The sequence below is a fragment of the Protopterus annectens genome, chromosome 6.part1, assembly GCF_019279795.1.
Source record: "Protopterus annectens isolate FY-2018-M chromosome 6.part1, PAN1.0, whole genome shotgun sequence".
NCBI classification, from domain to species: Eukaryota; Metazoa; Chordata; order Ceratodontiformes; family Protopteridae; genus Protopterus; species Protopterus annectens.
The window spans coordinates 311873382-311895052 of NC_056738.1; the positions used below are offsets into that span (position 1 = coordinate 311873382).

Consider the following 21671-nt stretch of genomic DNA (forward strand, 5'->3'; position numbering starts at 1 on the left):
TAAGTACACTGGAGCTGCATGAGAGAGATGGAGTGGTGGATGTGGACAGTTAGAAAAATAGAAAGATGAGAAGTGTTTAAGAAGGGGGTGAAGAGGGGTGTATTTATTCAAGTGCATAAAGGAAGGTTGTTATGAGTGTAATGATTTAAGTAGAGGAGGGCAAAAAGTAGTGATAAGCAGTAAGAAGTTTGTGGTTTCACTACAGGTCTCAACCTGGTAATGAAAATTAGCATGGCCAGGATTGGGCAAGGTATTGTTTGAGTTGTATTTTATAGCTTGGGAGTTTGTCAGTCATTTTTACTTGTGTAGGGATGGTGTTCCAGAGCTTGGCGATGTAACAGGAGTATACTGAGTTCCTCGATGAATTATTTGCCTTAGTAGACATTTATCACCAGAACAGTGGTCCTGTGTGGGGGTGTAGGGCAATAACGTGTTTTTTTAATGCTGGAAATTTTTCAGGATAATATATCAGTCTGAAAGCCATAACTAACTGAGAGTATGTTATATAGTTGTTGAGCACTAGGCAGTTTAGCTGCTTTAAGGCTTGGCAGTGGTGAGCTCGGTGTGTAGTGTTGGTAGCAAATGTAGCTACTTTGTTGTAAAAGGAGGCTGGATTTTAGTGTAAAGCTTAGGTTTGTAGGGTTAGGTGAGGCACATAAGAGGGCTGGAAGCAAATAGGGTGAAGCTAGGTTTTTGTATTTCTGAGTCTGTAAGGTATTGTATTACCCTGCAAAGGAGTCATGATTCTTGTGAGTCTTTTTAATTGTTTGAAGAACATGTTGATAACATTTAAAATTGTCATCTATTACAATGCCCAGTAATTTAGTATGTGGTACTACTTTTTAATTTTATTTATGGATGTAACCAGTGAATGTTGTTTTTGATTGAGATACTGCTTTGGGGTGAACAACATCAATTTTGTTTTATTGGGATTTAAGGCATAGGTTTGAATTTTTCAGCCAGGTCAATTGAAGAGAAAGAAATGTGAGTGATTTCTTGGAGTCTGTGTGGATATTGTGGGGGCTACACATATTTAAGTTGAACCATCTGTGTATTGTGCTATATTTGCTTGGTCTATGGCAGTGTGAAACTTGTTTATACAAATATAAGAGACGGTACCTAGTGTAGAACCCTGAGGGATACCTTTGGTAACTGGAAGACAGGTTTTGTTGCTATGTGACTGCTTATTGCCTTCCAGACAGATAACTAAGGAACAATTTAAGGGAGGATTGAGAGACCTATAGAAGAGAGTTCATTGAGTAAATGTTAATGTAATAGTGTTGAAAGCTTTGGGTGAGTTTAGGAACACAGCTGACACTAGGTTACTTTCGTTTCTGTGCTGGTGATGGAGGAGCAGTGGTCTTGCTGTGGTGGCATCTGAAACCATACTGTGTTACAGAGAACAGATTATCTGAATTTAGGAGATGTAGAAGCTGAGCATGAATACATTTCTGATGTATTTTTGATAACGGGGGAGAGAGGACTGCAATGAGCAATTAAACTATGTAGATATGCCACCTTTGCATAAGGTATAATAAGGGATTTTTTCCTGGTGGAAGCAATGTGTTTTTCAGATATAGATATATTCATCAGTGTAGACACTAGAAAAGAAATTGTATCTGCAGCGATTTTTAAGTAATCCAAGGGGAGTTGGTCAGCAGCTACGGTGGCTGGTTTTAGCTTATTAAGGAATTTTTTTAATGTTGGAGGTAGGTACTGGGCTGAAGTCAAATAGCTGAGGATATTCAGTAGAAACCGCAGGTACCGAGAAGGTAGTGGAAATATTAATGTTTGTAAGGCACAATATAGTCTATACAAAATGGTTGTTCAACTGTGAGGGAATTGAATTATTACCTCTGATGTAAGGTGGGGGTGGTAGTTTGGCATTTCTCTAAATATAGAAACAATGAACTAACACAGACATAATTATTTTATCTTGTCATGTTCATTCTAAAAATATTTTCATAAAAACTGCCCAGAAGAATTATGTGTTGTTTTGATGTTTACTTTGGAGGATATTATAACAGGTGTGCTTGTCCTGCTTTATTTGGTATTTTGTCCTAGTCCTTAGTTGCCTGAAAAGTTGAAATGCATTTTGTATTCTATACTTGAGTCACTCTTTCCAGGCTTTGTCACACTGTAGCATTGGTTTCTTTGTTTCCTTTGTTAACCATGCTGCAGGATTAGATTTGATCTTTTTTTGACATGTACTGGGGCAACGTTATTAAGAATTTTTAGGAATATCTCCTGTAACTATGTGACAGCAGAGTCTCAGAGCATATATTTTAGTATTTCCCAGTTATATTTTGTGAAGGATTAGATAAAATTGTGTTTGTCAAAAGTTTTTTTGAGTTTTGTACTTGGTTGTAAATTATATTTTTATCTTGGATATTGTAACCTTTGAGAGCGTTGATCTCCACTTACGGTCTCTGGAAAACTACCAGCTGCCCTGGTTTTATTGGGTATGTTATTAAGAATCCAGACTAAGGTTGAATGTCTACCAGTACTTTTGTGGACTATATTAACTGTTGGAATTAACTGTGTAAAGCCCTATTGGTGTATGGAATCAGATGGGGTGTTGCTACTTATAAGCTGTCAGTATATATTTAGGTCTCCTATTATTATTGTTTCATGTTGTTTATGGCGGGATATCTAGTATACATAATTTTCTACAGTGATAAAGTCTTTACTTGGTGATATATTGCTGCTAAATAAAGCATTTTGAGGTGTGATATAAATAGTTCTGCATTATTAAACTGTGGTATCTCCTGTGTGCTTGTGGTTATGTGTAGGGCATTATTGTAGATGCTGGCAAGTCCACCTGCCCATTTATTTGCCTTGTCAAGCCTAATTATATTGAAACCAGGGGGGTAATTTCATTGTCATTTATATCCTTTTTCAGCCATTTCTGTAGCTATGATTATGTCTGTAGAATAATGACAATAGAAGCATGTATGATCATGTATGCCCTGGATTTTATTGCATGTGCTTCTAAGGTTGTTATTTAGAAAGAGAAGGCTGGATTTGGGGGATGGGAGAGGAAAAGAAAATGGTACATTTAATACTGTGCTGTTAGTATGTTTTTGCTTTTATGTGGGACCAGGGTTTGGGTGAATATTTCAACTGACTTTTTGGGTAGAAATTTTGTGAAGAAAATTATATAGCAAAATGCATTTCTGCTTTAGTTTAATTGGATTTTATATGGCAACATACTTAGATTTAAGATCCCTGTGACTGAAAAAGAATAAAGAAAGTTTGCTGGTACAGTGTGAGTGGTATAGTGAATGATAGACATGGTAACTGTTGGTGCAGTGAGTGTGGGTTTGTAGGAGTATTAGTTATATTTAGTAGGAAGGTATGGTAGTTGATAAAGAGTGATAACATGCTGAGGAAGCACACTAGTAGGGTTTGAGTTAGTCGTTTTGTATGACATGCAAGTTAGATTTTGGTACAGATATTAGTTTGCACTATAAAATGTTACTGGGCAAGAATAGTTATAGTTTCAACAGTATAACTTCTAAAAGAACATACTGGGTTGCAGCACTTTAAGTAAATGAGTCAGGAATTGTAGGGCAACTTCTACTGGGTTATGCTCTGATTGTTTTGATACAGTGATAGGTTGAGGAGTGTAGGGTGGAGTTAGGATAGTTTAAAAGTAGAGTAAGAGGGGGGTGGGAATTGCAGCTAGGGTAGGGGAACGGATTAAACCTAAGTGTGGTGAGAGCAAATGGAGTGGAGCCCATCCACTGAATCAGCAATGCAAGAGTGTTGAGAAAAACAGTCAGTAAGCTTTGGCTATGGCATAAGGTAAGAAGGTTTCCAGAGATAATAAGTGTATGAGTTGAACAGTGTAAAACAAAAGCTGAGAGGGAGGGAAGGAGAATTACTGAGAGTAGTACACAAGCTCAAGAAGACTTCTTAGAAGTTTAAATGTGTGGTTAAGTATTTTGTGTGTTAGTTGTAAGATACTGCAGTAAAGGAAGAAAAGGAGGAGGGAGTAGTCCAAAAATTAAAGGAAGGCAAATGATTTATCCTATTCCAGTGGAGTAAAGTAACAAGTTATGTATTGCCAGTTATTTTGGACTTCACAAAACCTGTTAAGCTTATTGCCCATTTATTATGAGCTGTAATATATATACTAGTGATATAGGTGTTGTTTGGGGTTCTGTGGAGTCGCATCCTTTTGTACAGAGTATGTACCATACAGCTACCTACTTCAGGTGAGTGTATATGGCCACTCAGCTATCTCTATAGTCAGATTCTACAAGCTGTAAGTCTTAGCTTATGTTATCTTTACTGAACTACGCACACATATCTACTTTGCACACTCTCTGTCCTTTTAAGGATGGACTTCAGGCTTTGGTGTCTGTTGCTGGACAGAGATCACTTTTATGCAGCCTATGCAGTGTATTTCTAAGGTTTTCAAATTAGACTTCAATTACTACAAGGGAATACCTCTGGATTTTGGGTCTCATGGCATCCATGATTCTCATGATACCCCTGGCAAGTTGGTTTAAGGAGCTGTAAGAGTGGTTTCTTGTGGTCCATTGGTGCAAGGTTTGATTCCCTCAGCCTCCATTGCCTATGTATATGACTCTGAGCAAGTCCCTTAACCAGACACTACTCCTGGGTTGAGTCTGAAAATGATCCATGGAGATCAGTGCTCTACTCCAGAAAATAAATGCAAATAAAATAAAGATATAGTGATGTCTAGAATCTCTTTAGTCCCAGCATCAGTGCTTGGTATCTTTTCAGATCCCAGTACTTCATTTTTTGTGGGAAGAGAAATCTTTTGGTGGAGACAATAGATATCGTTAAATCCAGGTGGTCTCTTCTATCTTCCTGCTCCAAAGCAGTCAGTCAACACAGATGCTTTGGAGTTTGCTTGGGGTGCAGGTTCAGGAGGGATAAAAGTGCAAGTTGTGTGGGACACCAAGGACAGATGCAAGCCCATAAATATCAAGGAGATGCTTGCCCTGGTCAAGGCACTCAACTCTCTGAACTACATTTGGTCCCTGGCACCTCTTCAAGTGGTTACAGACAATACCACAGTCATGTGATACATCAACAAGAAAGGGGGAACCAGGTCATATCCCCTTTGCAAACTAGCCATGTTAGCTTGGGATATAGCTTCACAGTACAGTCTTATTGTACAGGTGTCCTGCATTCCGTCAGAGCAAAACTGCATGGCAGATAAGCTAAACAGGACCAGGGTGGACCCTAGGGGATGAATGCTAGAATCGGGCAGTCTTCCAAGATTTGATCCATCTGTGGGAAATTCCTCAAGTATACCTATTTGCCTCCTGTCTAAACAATCAGCTGGCAAAATTCTGTTCCAGGACTCCATGCAAGAAGGAAAACAGGTGCCTTTTCTTTTCTTTGGACAGAAATGTTTTGTATGTCTTTCCACCCTTTCAATTAATATCCTGGGTACATCTGAAGATTCAGAGCGAATCCCCCAAGATCCCTGTAATGACTCCATTCTGGTCTAGGCAGTTATGCTTCTCCCTTCTTTTGGAAATGGCCAGGGGGAATTACCACAAGCTTCCTCACAGACTGGATCTACTCACACAAGACCAGTGGTGATTGATATAGCCCATCAGTCATGTTCATTTGACTGCCTGGATGATAGGGCCTTAATTCCTTTTAGCTATCTGTCTTCTGAGGATATGCAGCAGGTACTAATGGAAACAAGAAAGCCTGCTACTAGAAAATCATATGTTAGCAAATGGAAAAAGGTTTCTCGTTGGTGCCAACAACATAACCAGCTCCCAGTCAGGGCTAGTTGTTCTCTGGTTTTACAGTGTTTGTGTGTGTTACTGTCTTATAGCCTTTCTTATTGCCCTGTCAAGATTCATTTATTAGCCATTTCAGCATACCTGAACTAATACAATAACTTAGAGGAAAAACAGCTAGAAATACAAATAAATACCAGCGAAAACACTAGTTGAAAATGAATCCAAAAAATAGGCACTGCTGTTTGAAGGTAGATACCACTAATTTATTTAAGCTTGTGTAATGCACAGTGTAGTTTTTCGTCTGTGTGCAACAGACTTCATTTGTCTGTAATGTCTATATTTTTATATCTGTTTTTTAACTGGTGTTTTCATTGGTATTTCATCATGTCTGCCCTATATTCTCCTCTTTCAGTGCAGTCTCAAGTCAAAATGTTCTTTGCATGGGGTTTGCACAAGATGCATCCAAGAAAACTGGTGGCGCCTCTTTGGGATCTTAATTTACTGTTAGAGAAGATAACACTTGCTGTATTTGAACCAGCTAATCTGCCTGACTTGAGTTTCCTAATATGGAAAACAGATTTACTGATTGCTCTGACATCTGCAAAAAGGGCGTCTGTGTTGTAATCTCTTATGGTGAGTCAGTGCTATTTCATTTTCCACTGGAACATAGTTTCTTTATAAACTAATCCTGTGTTTATGCCTAAAGTGGTATCTGACTTTACTTTAAGCCAAACTTTCCCTCTCCTTGTTTTCTTTCCTGGACCTAAAAATAAGCAACAAAGGATACTCCAAACTTTATTTATTTATTTATATTTATTTATTTACATTTGTTGACCGGGAGTGTCCAACTGGACGTAGGTCCATTTTCAGAAGAGGCCCGGGGAGAAAAGCTCCACAGTTAAAATAAACAGACAGTAGTTACATTGGATTACATAGTGATTAACAACATAACATAGCAATTACTTACAACATATTTACAGATGAAGAACACAGTACATCAGTAGACAACTAGAATCTTTATCTGTGAAGTACATAACAGACATTAACAAATGTTAAAATAAGAAGTTCCTGCTGTATAAGTACTAGGCTTATGAGCATCTGGGCTTGCTATAATCAAGGTAGTTAGTGGAGTGGAAAGAAAGGTAGTGGTTGGATGGGGTGGGTGATTTTAGAGTGGGAGTTGCAGGGGCATAGCCAGCATGTTTTTAGGTGCACTTTTAGTAAAGTTTTGAAGTGGGTGCATGATGGTATGGAGGTAATTGTGGGTGGGAGGGAGTTCCATAATTTGGCTATGGTGCAAGAGAATAGTGCTTCACCAGCAGAGTTATTGGCTTTAGTGATCTGCAAGTGATTTTTGTTGCTGGATCTTAGTGGTCTGGTGATGCGATAGGGTTGGAGTAGATTCTGGAGGGATGGGACATTTAGTGGATGGTTTACTAGTTTGTGGGCGAGTGAGAGTTGATACCATTGAAGGAGGTGAGGCAGTTCAAGCCAGCCCAGTTCAGCAAGTGAGAGACAGTGGTGACTACGGTAGGATGCCCCTGTGGCAAATTTTTGCGATTTTGTTGTAGCAGGTTTCTAGCTTGTTTAGATCGCATTGCCTTAGGTTGGTATATATTGGAGAGGCATAAAGTAGGGTGGAGATAAGGTAGGAATTTGCTATTAAAATCTTTGCTGCTTTGGTGAGAAGTTGCTTATTTCTGTATAACGCTCCTAGTTTTTTGTGGACTTTTTTTATGGTCATGGATATGTGAATGTCAGATTTTAGTTTATTGTCTATTTCCACTCCTAGCAATTTGGTGTGTTCAGTTGGGTATGTAGTGGTGTCTTTTGCTGTGATGTTAAAGTGAAAACTGTTTTGAGTATGTTTGGTGGGTTGGAAGATGAGTAGTTTAGTTTTGTTTGGGTTGAGTATTAATTGGGCATCGGATAATCAAGTTTCAACAGAGGAAAAGGCTTCCTGTGTGACTTTTGCAGTTTGGGTAGGGAATGGGCTGAGCAGATGATGGTTGAGTCATCTGCGTATTGTATGAGTGTGCCATGTTTGGTGGCAGAAGCTAGATTATTGGTGAAAACAGAAAAGAGTAGGGGCCCAAGGATGGATCGTTGGGGAACCCCTATGGAGACAGGTAGTTGGGGAGATATGTCAGTCTTCCATACAACGGATTGTTGGCGGTCAGACAGGTAACTCTGAAACCAGTTGGTGACTGATTGAGAGAATGATAGGTTATCAAGGACAAAGATAAGTTGTTTGTGTGGGACCATGTCAAATGCTTTAGATAGGTCTAGGAAAGTAGCAGAGGAGAGATAGCCATTGTTTTTATGCTGAAGGATAGTGTTAGTAAAGGGGAGTAAGGCAGTTGTGGTGCTATGGTTTGGTCGGAAACCATGCTGAGTATTGGAAAGGAGGTTGTTAGTCAGGAGGTAGTCTGAGACCTGAGAGTGTATGCATCTCTCTAGTATTTTGGAGAGTGGAGAGAGAATAGCTATGGGGCAGTAATTGGTTAGTTCTGTGGAGGGTCCGCCTTTGTGGAGGAGAATTATATGTGATACTTTCCACAGTGTGGGAACGTAAGTTTCTGACAGAGATCGGTTAATCAAGATGGATACTGGGTAGGCCAGAGCATCAGCTGCGATTTGTAGGTATTCACTTGGGAGGTTGTCTGCTGCTAATTTGGTGGGCTTAAGTTTAGTTAAGAGGTTTTTATGTTGGAGGTAGGTACAGGAGAAAAAGAGAAAGCAGTGGGGAGATTACTAGTTGAAGGTGTAGGTTGGAGGGGAGGGGGGTTGTGTTGTTTAGCTAGTGATAGTATGGTTTGTGTGAAGTGTGTGTTGAATGAGGTAGCAATATTTTCTGAGGAGTGAGGGATGTTAGGAGGAGTGGTACTGACTTTACCTGAGTGGAGGATGGAGTTTATGGAGGACCATAATTGTTTGGGGCTGTGTTGGGAGGAGTCTCGGGCAGACTGGTAGTATTGGAATTTGTCCTGTTGTATTAGCTTTTTGACTCTATTGCGTAGTTCTAGGAATTTCTGTCTAGTTGAGGGGGTTTTGGTTTTGCGCCAGTGCTCCCAGGCTTTATCCCCGTTTTTCATTTCTGACTTAGTGGTTTTCTGTAGCCATGGGGAGGGTTGTGCTTTGGTTCTGGAAAGTCTTATGGGGGCATGGTAATTAAGGATGCTCAGGAAGGTAGTATTAAAAAATTCAACTGCGTCATCAAGACTGAGGTACTTTAGACTATGCCAGTTACATTCTTTGAGGGATGAGATGAATGTGAGTGGGTTAAAGTTTAGTTTTTTACGTATTTGATGGTAGATGACAGGTTTAGCTTGGTATAGGTATGTTTTTAGTAGGAATGTTGGGGAGTGATCACTGAGGCTATCTGATAAGCAGCCTGATATGACTGGGGGCTCTTACTGACTAGTATCCATTCCAGGGTAGTGTGCTTGCTGGAGTTTTTATTTATCCTGGTTGGTGACTGGACTAGTTGGGTGAAGCCATGAAGGTTTACATGATGGGTTGGATGGTTGCCAGAACAGGATTGCCAGTCAATATTGAAATCACCTAAAATGATAGTTTCTTGGGGGAGATGGTGGGTAGACCAGCTGAGGAGGTTTTCTAGTGGAGGGATGTTTTGGCCAGGTGGGAAGTAACATCCAATTATGTTGATGGTTTTGTTTTGGTTTATTTTGAGGTTGGTATATATTATTTATTCATTGCCTATTTGTGGAGCTGATGATTTTAAGATCTGGATGTTTAGATGCTGTTTAAATATTATAGCTACACTGCCTCCTTTCTTGTTTAGCCGGTCTACTCTTAGTATGACGTAACCTGTAGGGAGTATTTGCTCACTGGTAATGTGACTTTAAACTTTGATGTGAAACTTTTATATTAAACTTTGGATGTCCACAGACAACTCGGGTACCATCTTGACAGAACCAGATATTTCAGATCTTCGGATCAATTGCTTATTTCTTGCAAAGGTAAAAAGAAGGGACAACCTGTGTCTGAACAGACTATTTCCAAATGGTTTTCGAAGGCTACTACCTTTTGTTACACTCACCGTAACAAATCTTTTCCAGGCAGGATCAAGGTCCACCCTACCAGGACCTTGGCTTCATCTATGGCTTTTTGGAGAGTTGGATTCTAAAAATAATCTGTAAGCTGCTACTTGGTCCTCTTTCCATACTTTTACAAAGCACTATATGCTTGATTCATTTTGTAGGTCTAGATCAAGCTATGCTAGGACCATTTTCTAGGGGTTCCTGGACCCTTCTCCTTCCATCGCCTACATATTTTTAGCTATGGAAGTCTACCCATATGCTACTGAAATCTACCCATATGCTACTGAAACTGTGCTCAATATGAAGAACATAGTACAGCCACTCCCTCCTTCCATCACCCTTGTTTTTTGGTGTGTTATTTATGCCAGGGTAGGACATATATTTTTTATTGTTCCTAGCACTGCTGTTTTAGGGCTCAGCCTCCCTCTCATTGCTGTCAGGAAGCTCTGGAGGGCTTCACACCCAAACTTGTCTTTTACTATGCTCAGCTCGAGCTGCTTGACAGTTTGGGTGCATGGAAGGTGCCCTGAAACTTTGGAAGCCATCTGGCTGTTATATATCCTTGGCAAGATATTACTGATATAGCTAAGGATACTGCAGCAGTGATCATTCAAACATCTACTATTATAAGTTCATCTTACCCAAATGTACTTTCTGTTTGTCCTTGCAGGGTGGTAAGTTGGTAGCAGTGTTTTGGATATGTGATCTTTATTTTCTTATACATGTTCATCCTTTTCTGAGTCACGGAGGAGCTAGGGCCTGCCCTGGCAAGCAATAGGAATAAAACATAGAACTATGCAGTCCTTTGTAGCGCCCTCACATACTCAGCAGGTGTGTAAGTAAAACAATTTTTATTTTTGCTCTTCTTCTTATAAACTGGATTTTCCCTCAAAACCTCATTTTAGCATAGTAGCTGAGTGTCAGTAGTGAGAACTTTGTTTTTTTATTCCTTTGACAGTGACTTTCATGGTTTGATTACTGTCATTTTGAATGTAAGAACATTTTCTCATGGTTTATTTCTTTGTAAACTCTAAATAGAGTGATTTTTTTTTTAAATAAATATCTGTCCAGCTTGCCAGAATCTCTTCTCTTGAGCCACTGACACCTGCATACAATTCTTTACTTGCAAACTTCCATTCTTGAGCCTTTACCTCTGCCAGGTACATAGTTGAGCTGCAGGTTTTGTACATAAGCAAGCAAACTCTTTCTTTCCATATAAATAAAGTCATTCTCAAGACTAGCCCCTCTTTCACTGAGTTTAATTTAATACTCATCTGTATCATTCCTTTCTGTCTTACCTCATTGTATTTAGTTTTCTTTTTTTTTCCAAAATTTTAGGTGTTTGAGTCATAGATTCATATATGATATTCCAAGACCATCCCTGCCAGCATTGTCCCTCAGGAAGCACCTTCTTTCTCCAGGAGAGCCACAGCAGTTAGTCCAGGAGTAGATCTGTGAATGCTCACATAGTCATCTAGTTTATGTTTAAAGGAAGATAGTCGCACTGCTTAACTTGTAGGGGAAGTTTATTCCAGAGGGTTTGAGAGGCACCGAAACAAACCTGTCCCTCTAACATTTTTTTTTACTTATTTGTTGGTGAAGATGGTCTCTGGTTCTATTACTAGTGGAGATATTGGACATGTGGATAGCCAGAAGGTCCAGGACAATCTGATCTCTAAGGGCACATAAAGTGAGACTGAGATCTCCCCTCAAATGCATATAGAACTTTAAATAAAGATATAGTGCTTCCAGCCACACTCTGTGGCTCAGGAACTTTAGATGTGATCGTTTTTGTTTAGGAGCCTTTGGGTCTTTCTATTTATTTATGTTTAATGAGAAACAATCCAAAGGTGATATTTTACTAAATAATTGCCCTGATCAGTGTTGAGTATAAGGGAGGGATTACCTCTTTAGAATGTGATGATATTCCTTTGGCAATTAGCTGGACTAAATAAAATGATTTTCTGCTAACCATTGTGACATGATCGTCAAAAGAGAGAGAGAGAGAGAGAGAGAGAGAGCAAGCGCTATCAACCCAAGTACCTAGCTCCCTGACATGTATTAATTTTGTCATTGTGTGTTGTCTATGTAGTATGATAAGGGGAAGGGTTGTCTACTAAAAGTGATACTACACTATTTATCATTTAGTTTGAGCCCATTTTTAGTATGCCAAGAGTTTACTAGGGAGAATTCATACTGGAGGGTCTGGGTGTCACAGAGTGATTTAACATCTCCTAGTGTACAGTTCTGTGCAAGCTTTGTTAGCCAGAGATCTGGCTGTCAACTTGGAAACCTAAGAAGAAGTAAATACCAAAAAGGAGAGGCCCTATCACTGAGCCCTGAGGAATGCTGCTCGTCACTTTCATACTCCCTGTTGAGCCATCTGTAATTCCTGAGTCTATATTAAAAGCTCAAAGAGCCATTACATCGAACACCTCTTCAGTGACACATAAACACCAACTGCACTAAACCGAGAACGTTCAAAACAGCGATTTCTTTCCCTGGAAAAGAAATCGCTAGCACCAAAAACACACACACACAATTTCTAACATACTTAAGTGGGGGGCTTCACCCCCCAACTAAATATACTAATTCCAAGATCGCACTACAGTGGGGTGAAGGGCAATGTCATGGCTCAAGCCAAGTGATTTTTTTCCCTGGGGAAAAAAACACTGACATGAGCCTTAGCTATTTTCAGATTTCGATCTATATGTGTCGGCGAAACGGCATTCGCTGTAATGCCATTTCACCGATCTACTATAGACCCGCAATTCCTACTGTCTGGATTCTGTCTTTCAGTCAGTTTACTATCCATCTTACCTCATCTGGCATAATTTGTAAAGCATTTAGCTTTTGTTTGAAACCAAAATGGGGAATGATATTGAAAGGTTTGGCAAGGTCAAGCTACATCATTTGCACTTCATGGACACCACTACAGCCTCTTCAGTCCTTTTGAAGAAGTTTACCAAATTAAATAGAGTGGGTCTACCCTTCACAAAGATAAATTACTGGGGGTTAAGAAGTGTGTGTTCTTGTAGGTTTATTTACCATTTGCTCAAAGGATTTCTTTGTTTATTAAGTTTTGGAATTTTTGGGCATATCCTACATTGGAGGTATGGGTATCCCACTTTATTGAAGGGCAGTTAATGTCACCCAAAAATAAGAGAGTTTTTGCTGATAGGGAGATCAGTTAGAACACTGAGGTATTTTATGTGGTCATCAGGGGACAAAGAAGATGTTCTGTAACATGTATTAGTTGATAACTAATACTATTTTAAAGTGATCTGTATGTTTTTGCAGAAATGTCCAGAGTAATCAGCAGGTGAAAGACTGTTCTCTGAAAGATTAATTTAAATATAAGCAGTGTTAGTACAGGAGACTAATATTTCCATTTTTTACCAGTGTCTCCTTCAAGATTTTAAAAATATGATTAGTAATTTTTTTCAGACACTTCAAGAATAATCAGTAAGTGAAAAGTCCATTTGTATTTACTAGACATGTAGTTCAGGAGACTATTGAGGAGCCTAAAAAAAGATCCCAATTTCCCTCAGAGCACTTTCTGTTAGTGACTTGCTCAGAATCACACAGCAGGCAAATGGAGGCTAACGGAATCAAACAGGACTGTCATATATATATATACTGTCATATATATATATATATACCCTGGAAATTACCGGCCCATTAGCTTGACAAGCCTTATCTGCAAAGCCATGGAGAGGATCATAATGGACCTCATAAATAAAGACATAGGGAATTTGCAGACTTTGGATCCATCCCAGTTTGGCTTTGTCAAAGGCAGATCATGCCTTCTAAACTTGGTTGACTTTTTCGAAACAGTCACCAAAGCCATTGATGAGGGAAAGGCAGTCCATACAGCCTACCTCGATCTGGCGAAGGCCTTCGATACAATACCCCACTCGGGTATCATTGAAAAACTCATCAGCTTAAATGTTAACCCATACATCACAAGATGGGTTGCAAACTGCCTGAGTGACAGAACCCACAGGGTCAGAGTTGCTGGCGCCATGTCAGACTCAAAGCCTGTCACAAGTGGTGTACCACAGGGCTCAGTCCTGGGCCCACTGTTGTTTGGCATCTACTTTTCCGAAGTACAAGCAAACACAGGAGGGTTATGGCTGACAAAGTTTGCAGATGACTGCAAACTGGGCGCCATAGTAGAAAACACATCTGACACAGATATCCTTCAGAAGGGTCTCACAGAAACGGATAACTGGTGCCAGAGCCATGGCCTAAAGTTAAATGCCAAAAAATGCATAGTCATACCCTTCGGGAAAAACAAGGTTACCCCTAGCTACCAAATAGGTGGCAATCCACTGAGCACAGAAGAAGTTATCAGGGACCTGGGGACCCAGGTTGATAGTAGTCTGTCATTCGACACCCATGTAGCTAAAGTAGTTAGGAAGACCTTCTACATTGCCCACCTTATCATGAAGGGATTCTCATCTAGATCAAGGGAGGTCATAGTCTCCCTATACTCATCACTCATCAGACCAATGATTGAGTACAATGCCCCATTTGGAATGTATCTGACCCGACACTTGCAGCAGCTGGAGAGGCCACAAAAGTTCCTCACCAAAAGGATAAAGGGTCTCAAAATCTGTCCTATGCTGCCCGACTGAAAGAACTCCAGCTCTATTCAGTCGCCACCGCTTGCTCAGAGGTGACCTTTGCCTAACATACAAGGCCATGTCAAACCCAGATTTGATGAATATGCTTCACCTCAAAAATCTAGATCCGTCAGAGCCACAAGGGCGGAGACTTAAACCTCGACACGGCTATTAATAGGACGTGCTGGAGGGATAGATTCATCACCCAAAGACTCCCTATGCTGTGGAATAAAATCCCGGTATATGTGAGGCAGAGCACCTCGCTGGCCTTGTTCAAGAGAAATCTTGACCAATGGATGGGAGATCGCAGATATACCCCAGGGATTACCTCAGTGTCACTGCTCAACAGAGGCACAGCAAAATAATGGGTATAGTTCCCCATACTAAAGGGGTGGCGTAAGCCACAAAACTATGGGCTAGGCTTGTAAATGCCCTCGGGCAGATAGCCTAGTATGAACCTATGAACCTAAATGCTGCACTAGAGGAAGCAGCTTAATAGCTCATAGCCTTAATCCTCAGTGGTAACTGTTAGACAAACTGATTTCTGATACCTTTCTACTCTGAAAGATGTCCAGAAATATGAACAATGCTAAGATGGGAAACTAACTTTCAATTTTGTCCCAGGCTTTTTTGTTTTCATTTGTCTCATGGCTACTTTGAAATGGCTCAGTGCTGAAATTAAACATTCTGAGCAGTTGAAGACAGGACTGTCATATATATATATATATATATATATATATATATATATATATATATATATATATATATATAAATCCTATTCACCATCTCGTTGGTAGATTAGTGGAAATGACTTATTGACAAACATAGCTCTTCTCTGAGGTGAGAGTTGATTAAATTCCCCTATAAATTTCACTCAGGAGAAATCTTTCTGGTATCACCTACTGTCAGACTTCTCTTTTCATTAAATACTGTAATCTCAGCAGGGCATATAAAGATGATGTCACCTAATCAGTTTGGCTTTTTTCAGGTTGTTTGTGTTCCTTGGACTGTATCTTGAATGACTAGATTTTTGAGTTAATGTGTGGAATTAAAATACTACGAGAGCATTAAACACTAACATAAACATCAGGAATACGCTGTCATTGTTATATTTGGTATGAGGTATTTTGATTTGCACAGTTAGTAATTAAGACTGTTTTTTGTTGACAATTCAATTTTTATCTTCTTTTGTGAAGGCTTAATGGATTCAAGAAGCAACAAGAGATTCTTCGACAGAAGCATACAGAGTTCGTGGAGAAGTACAAGATGAAGTACACAGGAACAGATGAAAAATGAGCTTAAAAATGATGATAAAAATGCTGAAGCTACAAGCAATGTAGATTATTAATAAAATATATAAAACAACATGATCAAGAACCCTTAGTTTTATTTATACTGGAAATAGTCTCTTGTCTTGGGTACATATATTTTTTATGCCCTGGCCTTCTTTCTCTTTTTATTCACTTTCTTCCAAGGTTCAGCATACTGATTACTTTCTTTAACTGTCCTGTTGTCACCTGTCTTTTGCCACTTACCTATTGAATAAAATTCACTGGGTCCCTTTTCCCTCATCACTTGCCGTAGAGCAAGCCATTCACAATTGTAAGAATGTGAAAAATGCATGACATTTTTCTGGAGCAGATGGGCTTGTATTCTCTGTGACATTTAAAATATTGCTCTATTTTGTATGACTTATATAATGGAAATTATTTTCAGTAGTGCAGCTCCCTATTTTTCTGAGTTTATTTAGTTGTGCAAAGCTGGAATCGCACTTTAAGTTTTGTAATTGTGCTTTATTTTTGCTGCTTACAGTGGTCAGAATATGAATCCCTTTTGACCAAAGCAGCCAGTTTATTCAGTACCTACTGTGATCTTGCTCTGCATTCCCAAATATCCTGCCATTATATGAATATTCCATCTTTTGTTAAAAATTTTCTGATCTTTTCACTCAAGTCTCTTAGTACTACAGAATATGAGTTTACAATATTCCTATTGGAAGCAATTGTTGTGATAGCTTTCTGACAAAATGAGTCTTCTCATCAGGAAATGTATTCTACTGCAGATGTTCATAGCTTTGCTTATGTAGTTTGACACCAATATGAACTTGCGTATTTCGTGCAGTATATACAGCTTTGTGAAGATGTTTCCGAATATGCATTATTGACCTATCCTTAATGACTTGCTTGATTACTGCAAAACATACTTTTTTATTCCAGGATTACTGGAAGTATGACAAAATGAAGTTGAAATCCAGCCCCCTAATGATTATTAATATATGTATAGAACGTAGCCTGATTATGTCTTGGGTTGCAAACAAAATAAACAAACAAGTCTTTAATACTTTGAATTTTCCCTTCCGCTTGTGTAGTTTTTGAGAAAAAGCTGAAGTTGTCTGTTATAATACTTCAAGCCTAAATTGTGAATGTAGTGATGAGAGTTGTACGTAGTAGCATACATCTTACTTTCCTCAGTGTGAATTTAAAGATACTTTTTTCTGTACACTGTTCAGATATACACTGAATACTGTTTCCTGAATTATATATCTATAGACAGCAGTATAATGCAGGCAGAATTCAGTACAGATCTGTTATTAACCGAGTTTCAGAGCAAGAAAGCATCACTTTTAGGGTACCAGCTGTAAAAATTGCCACCGATGGTGTCATTGTGGCAGATGAGATGTTGCATCCTCAATACTTTTTACTCTGTTGTGTTGTGAACTGGATGGGAGAGTAAATTACTGCCATTGTGGTTGGGAGCTGTCCTTTTGTTAAATGTGTGTGTGTGGGGTCTATATTAGAATGTCGAAACCTCACTTACGCGAATCCCAAAAGGCCAACACATACACAGCAAACGCAAGAACACCGAACATCCTTAAGCGCGAAATTCAAAATATCGAATTGCAGTAGTTGGCCAACTCCACCGCCCTCTACGTACTGCCTACCCAAACAAAATAAATATGAATGTATCACTATATATGCACTTACCTTAACCCACACCCTAACCGTAAGGTCAGTAACTATTGCACATTTACGTTAGGGCGCTAAACCGGATAAGGGAATCTCCTACTGATGTTTTACCTCACTAAACATGGTGTGGACAGCTATGGAGATTCATTATTTTGAATTTTACACTCAAGGACATTCGGTGTTCATGAGGTTCACTGTTTATGTGTCGGCCTTTCGGGATTCGCGTAAGTGAGGTTTCGTCATTCTAATATAGACCCATGCAAGTAAGTGTGTGTGTGTGTGTGTGTGTGTGTGTGTGTGTGTGTAGGGGTGCAATACCACCGGCAATAAAAACACTTTTGTCAGGTTGTTAAGAAATGAATTACTAACATTCTGCATGTCAGCTGCTGCAACTATTACCAGCCAAGTCAATGCTAGTACGAACATAACTATAGGTCTAATAAGCTTTCACAGCATATAACAAGGTCCAATTTCTTGTGTATTACAGACTCTTTGCAAGACGTTTTATGCAGTGCAGCGCCTTTCCAACTGTGTAGTCTCATTATGTGCAAAGAAACGTGAAATATGATTTTTTTAATTAAAGAGACTAGTGTTTTACAGCTCTGTACCATATTAGTTGTCTTATCTGTTGGATACAGAGGGCTCTCAAGTTGAGCTATATGAAGAGACATTGCCCTTAGCAGTGGATTAACCATTCTTCTTTTAAGAGGCTACTCTGCACTGCCTGTCCAGCTTTTCTTATTATTACTTCCAGTTCTTTTCAAGTCCATGTTGTCTGCAACCTTTCATATCTCTAAAAGACTGTGCAGTTAATGCCCATTCCAAAGACACAATTCTGCACCAAAATATCTACTGTTTTTGGAGTAGACCAGCCGTCCCCTTCATCATAGACAATGTAAAACTCTGACAACAGCCACATTTCAATTAGATGATTGTATGCAATCACATGAAATCATCCCAGGTATCACTGGCTACAAACATCTAACTATGCCAAAGTAAACATTATCAGATCTCATTCTTCCCTAATATTTGTTTGCTTGTTTTGTTGAATGTGTTAGTTGCACTAGGCCGCTGGCCTCTTTTCAGAAGTAACATGAGGTGGTATTCATAATGACTGAAGGAAATTTGGCCAGGGTACTGGCGAACTTCCCCTGTTCTTTGTTGGTGCGAAAGACACTGGGAAAGAAGAGAAATAGTGATAGAAGGTGAGCTGAAGGATGGAACATTGAATGCTGATGCAACAGTGGCTCTGTTGATGAAAGGAGAGGAGAACACTACAGTAACTGTGACTGATGTAAGTAAAGATCACAAGTGACTGAAGTGATTGTAATGACCCTCTAGTAGGGAGTGCTACCAGATGAGGATTTACAAAAAATGTTGCAGCAGTCTGAACCAGACAATTGTTTGGCTATTTTGTGGGGAGATATGATGGAAAGATTATAAGAGAAAGAGCAAGCAAAGAACCAGATAGTGGAGTATAACAGTGTCAAGATGGTTGTGCATGAAACAAACAGGAGTGCTGTGGATGTTTGCAAATGGCTGCAAATGAGAAGTCATATGCAGCAGAAAACAAACCTACTACTGAATTATGTGAAGACAAAATCTAAACTTTGGGTATGAATTAAAAATCTATAAAAATGACACAATATTAAACAGATGTGACAGTGTGATATTATGATTGGGAGTAAAGGCTTCAGATGTCAGGGCTTGTATTCTTTTGGGAAAAGAACCATGCTGTGATATAATCTTTGAAACTTTTGCTTTAATGTATAAATTTCCTAAGGGTTCTGAACAGAAGTCATATTATTTTCCATGGTTGAGTTATATATTTACGTCTCAGAGTTGTAACGTGAAAATGGGTGGTAAGTATAGTTAAGAACAAGCATGGATAAAGAAGAAAAATATTTACAGAATGTGTAACACAAGTACAGACTTTTAGAAGATTAGAGAATATAAGGATCTATGGACTGGGGTATGGGATTGTCTAGTTTCATTGAAAAGTAAACATGGCAAGGTAATAACACTTAACTTGTGGTTTAAATGTTATTGACATTAAAGGAGTATTGTGTCAGTAGGGCCAGCCAAAAACATGTTTTTTACTGCAGCTGTGATGGAATTTAATCAGTGATTGTAATTAGTGTATATGTGAACATTGTAAGGAAAGGGGTCACAATAAAGAACTGTAAATCGAAATATGATTGCCACAAAAAGGGACACTTTTGGATGGAATGTGAGGAAAATAAAGTAGTTGGTGGAAATAATTCTGTGCATGATGGTAATAAGGAATTACATGTGGATGAATGTATTGAAAGTATAGCAAATGCTGCACAAAGTATTGATGAAAGAGCCTCAGAATGGGGGTAATGAGGGGGAGGAGCATGATTTAAAGGTGGCACAGCCATTATGATGTGGTGCATATGAATGAGATGCAAAATAAATTTAATGTTTTACAAACACGGGATAGTGGAGGAGGACAGAAAATAAAGTCATTGAATGTAAAAGATAAAAAAGGGAAAGAGGTTACATTATTCCACTAAATATAGTTTTTAGTGGTGTGAAAGTTTGAATGCAGAAATAAGTCTACTGGGTGTTCATTGTTTTAGGAAAAAAATAAGCAGCAATATCAATTACTTTGTAATGGGAAATTGTATGGAATTTTGAAGTTGATCTGTGTTCTGACATTGCTGTTTTATGTAAACATGAATATGTAATACTACTGGACCATGTAATTCAAAACGCAGGGATAGTATCTGTATTTAGTATAAGAAGTAGAAATAGACTCAAGAAAATGATTATAGTGTGTACATATACAGGTGTAGAGGAAAGAAGAGCTAGCACTTAAAGGCATATGCAATAGTTAATATGGATGTTGTACTTGTAGGAGACTTAAATTTTAACATCAGAAAGTGCAGGAAAATGACAAAAGCTGTAACACAATTCAGGGAAATGATGAAAGTAGGCCAATTAAAAATAGGTAAGGAACATAAATGTGTCTATGTATGCTAGAGTCAAAATAAGAAACAGAAATCGACTTTATAACTTTTTCAGATTACTTAATAGAGATTCAAGGAGAGATATTAATGGCTGAATTTACAGACTGTAATGCTTTGTTTTGTTCACTGAACCCCTTGATTCATACTTTCCCATCTACTACTGCTCCAGTGCCTCTATACTTCACTGGGTTTACCAGCACTCCTTTTATCCCCTAAACTAATACCAATTTTTTGGACAGCAGCAGACATTGAAGTCAAGGACATCCTAGAGAGTTTCTGTGACATCTGCTTCAACATAGGGGAGGGGGGATTTTTTTAGTGTTATGACCTATCCTATTGTGTAGACTCACTGAACACTCCGAAGCCGAAGTCTCAATTCCACTGAGAATATAAAGCCCAACTCGATGTGAATGAAAAAATACAGGTTTATTTTACCTTTTTTTATTGTGCCTTCCCTCTGCTGTGACTAGCAAATAAGTAAATGCTAATGTTATACTACAGGAGAAGGGAATAAAGAAGTTGAAAGGAAGAAATAAATATAGAGAAATATTAAAGAAAATGATAAAGAGCAGTGTTGGACAACAGACAGTGATGTTCCTGAAGAAACTTTATTCAGAATAAAATACCTCATGAGCACTTTTGTGTTAACAGACTCTTAAAAAAAGTTTTTTGGTGTAACCTTTGGAAAATATGAAGTTATAAGAATGCATTGAAAGTGTTATTTGAAGAGATGCAAGAAATAATGAAGTTGTGGTAAGTATTTTAAGTTGACATACAAGAAAAAGGTTTACTTAACACAGGTTTGGGAAAACTAACCCAGGAATTCATTAAAACCCCTAGCATGAGCTATATTACTTGGTCTAGAAAAACCCTGCCCCCATGACACTATATTTTGCGATTCAGAAACATAGCTACAACAAGGTAAGATTTCATTACTGGCTAATTTATATGCCTCTGAATTGCAGTTACTACTGCGTATCGCAGTAGTAAAGTTGTGCTTGTATAAGCATTTGCATCCCCTCCCCCAGTCATCCTGTCTCTTTCACGCACACACACACACACACACACACACACACACACACACACCACTGTCCTGTACCTATCTGCCCTCCCGTGGCCCCTCCACCTCCTGATCCCTGTAATAGTTGAAGTGCCATTGTGACATATGTCTCATATGCCCTGGTGGCTACTGTGTTCCGCCCTCCCCAATCAGCGTAATATTTTGTGTGTTAGTATGGCACTTCCATGGTGCCTAGTTTGTCCTCCCACCCCAGTGATGATA

At 38.9% G+C, this 21671-nt stretch overlaps 1 protein-coding gene across 4 annotated transcripts in view; it reads left to right on the forward strand.

The window, feature by feature from the left end:
- The window catches only part of DNAJC4 (DnaJ heat shock protein family (Hsp40) member C4), a 2281272-nt gene extending 2265475 nt beyond the window's left edge, over positions 1–15797 (forward strand). For all 4 annotated transcript variants that reach the window (XM_044075728.1, XM_044075729.1, XM_044075731.1 and 1 more), the window contains one exon: positions 15627–15797. In XM_044075728.1, the coding sequence (XP_043931663.1) occupies positions 15627–15726 (100 nt within the window). In that variant the 3' untranslated portion in view covers positions 15727–15797. The remainder of the gene's footprint in view (positions 1–15626) is intronic.
- The last annotated feature ends 5874 nt before the right edge of the window (positions 15798–21671 follow it).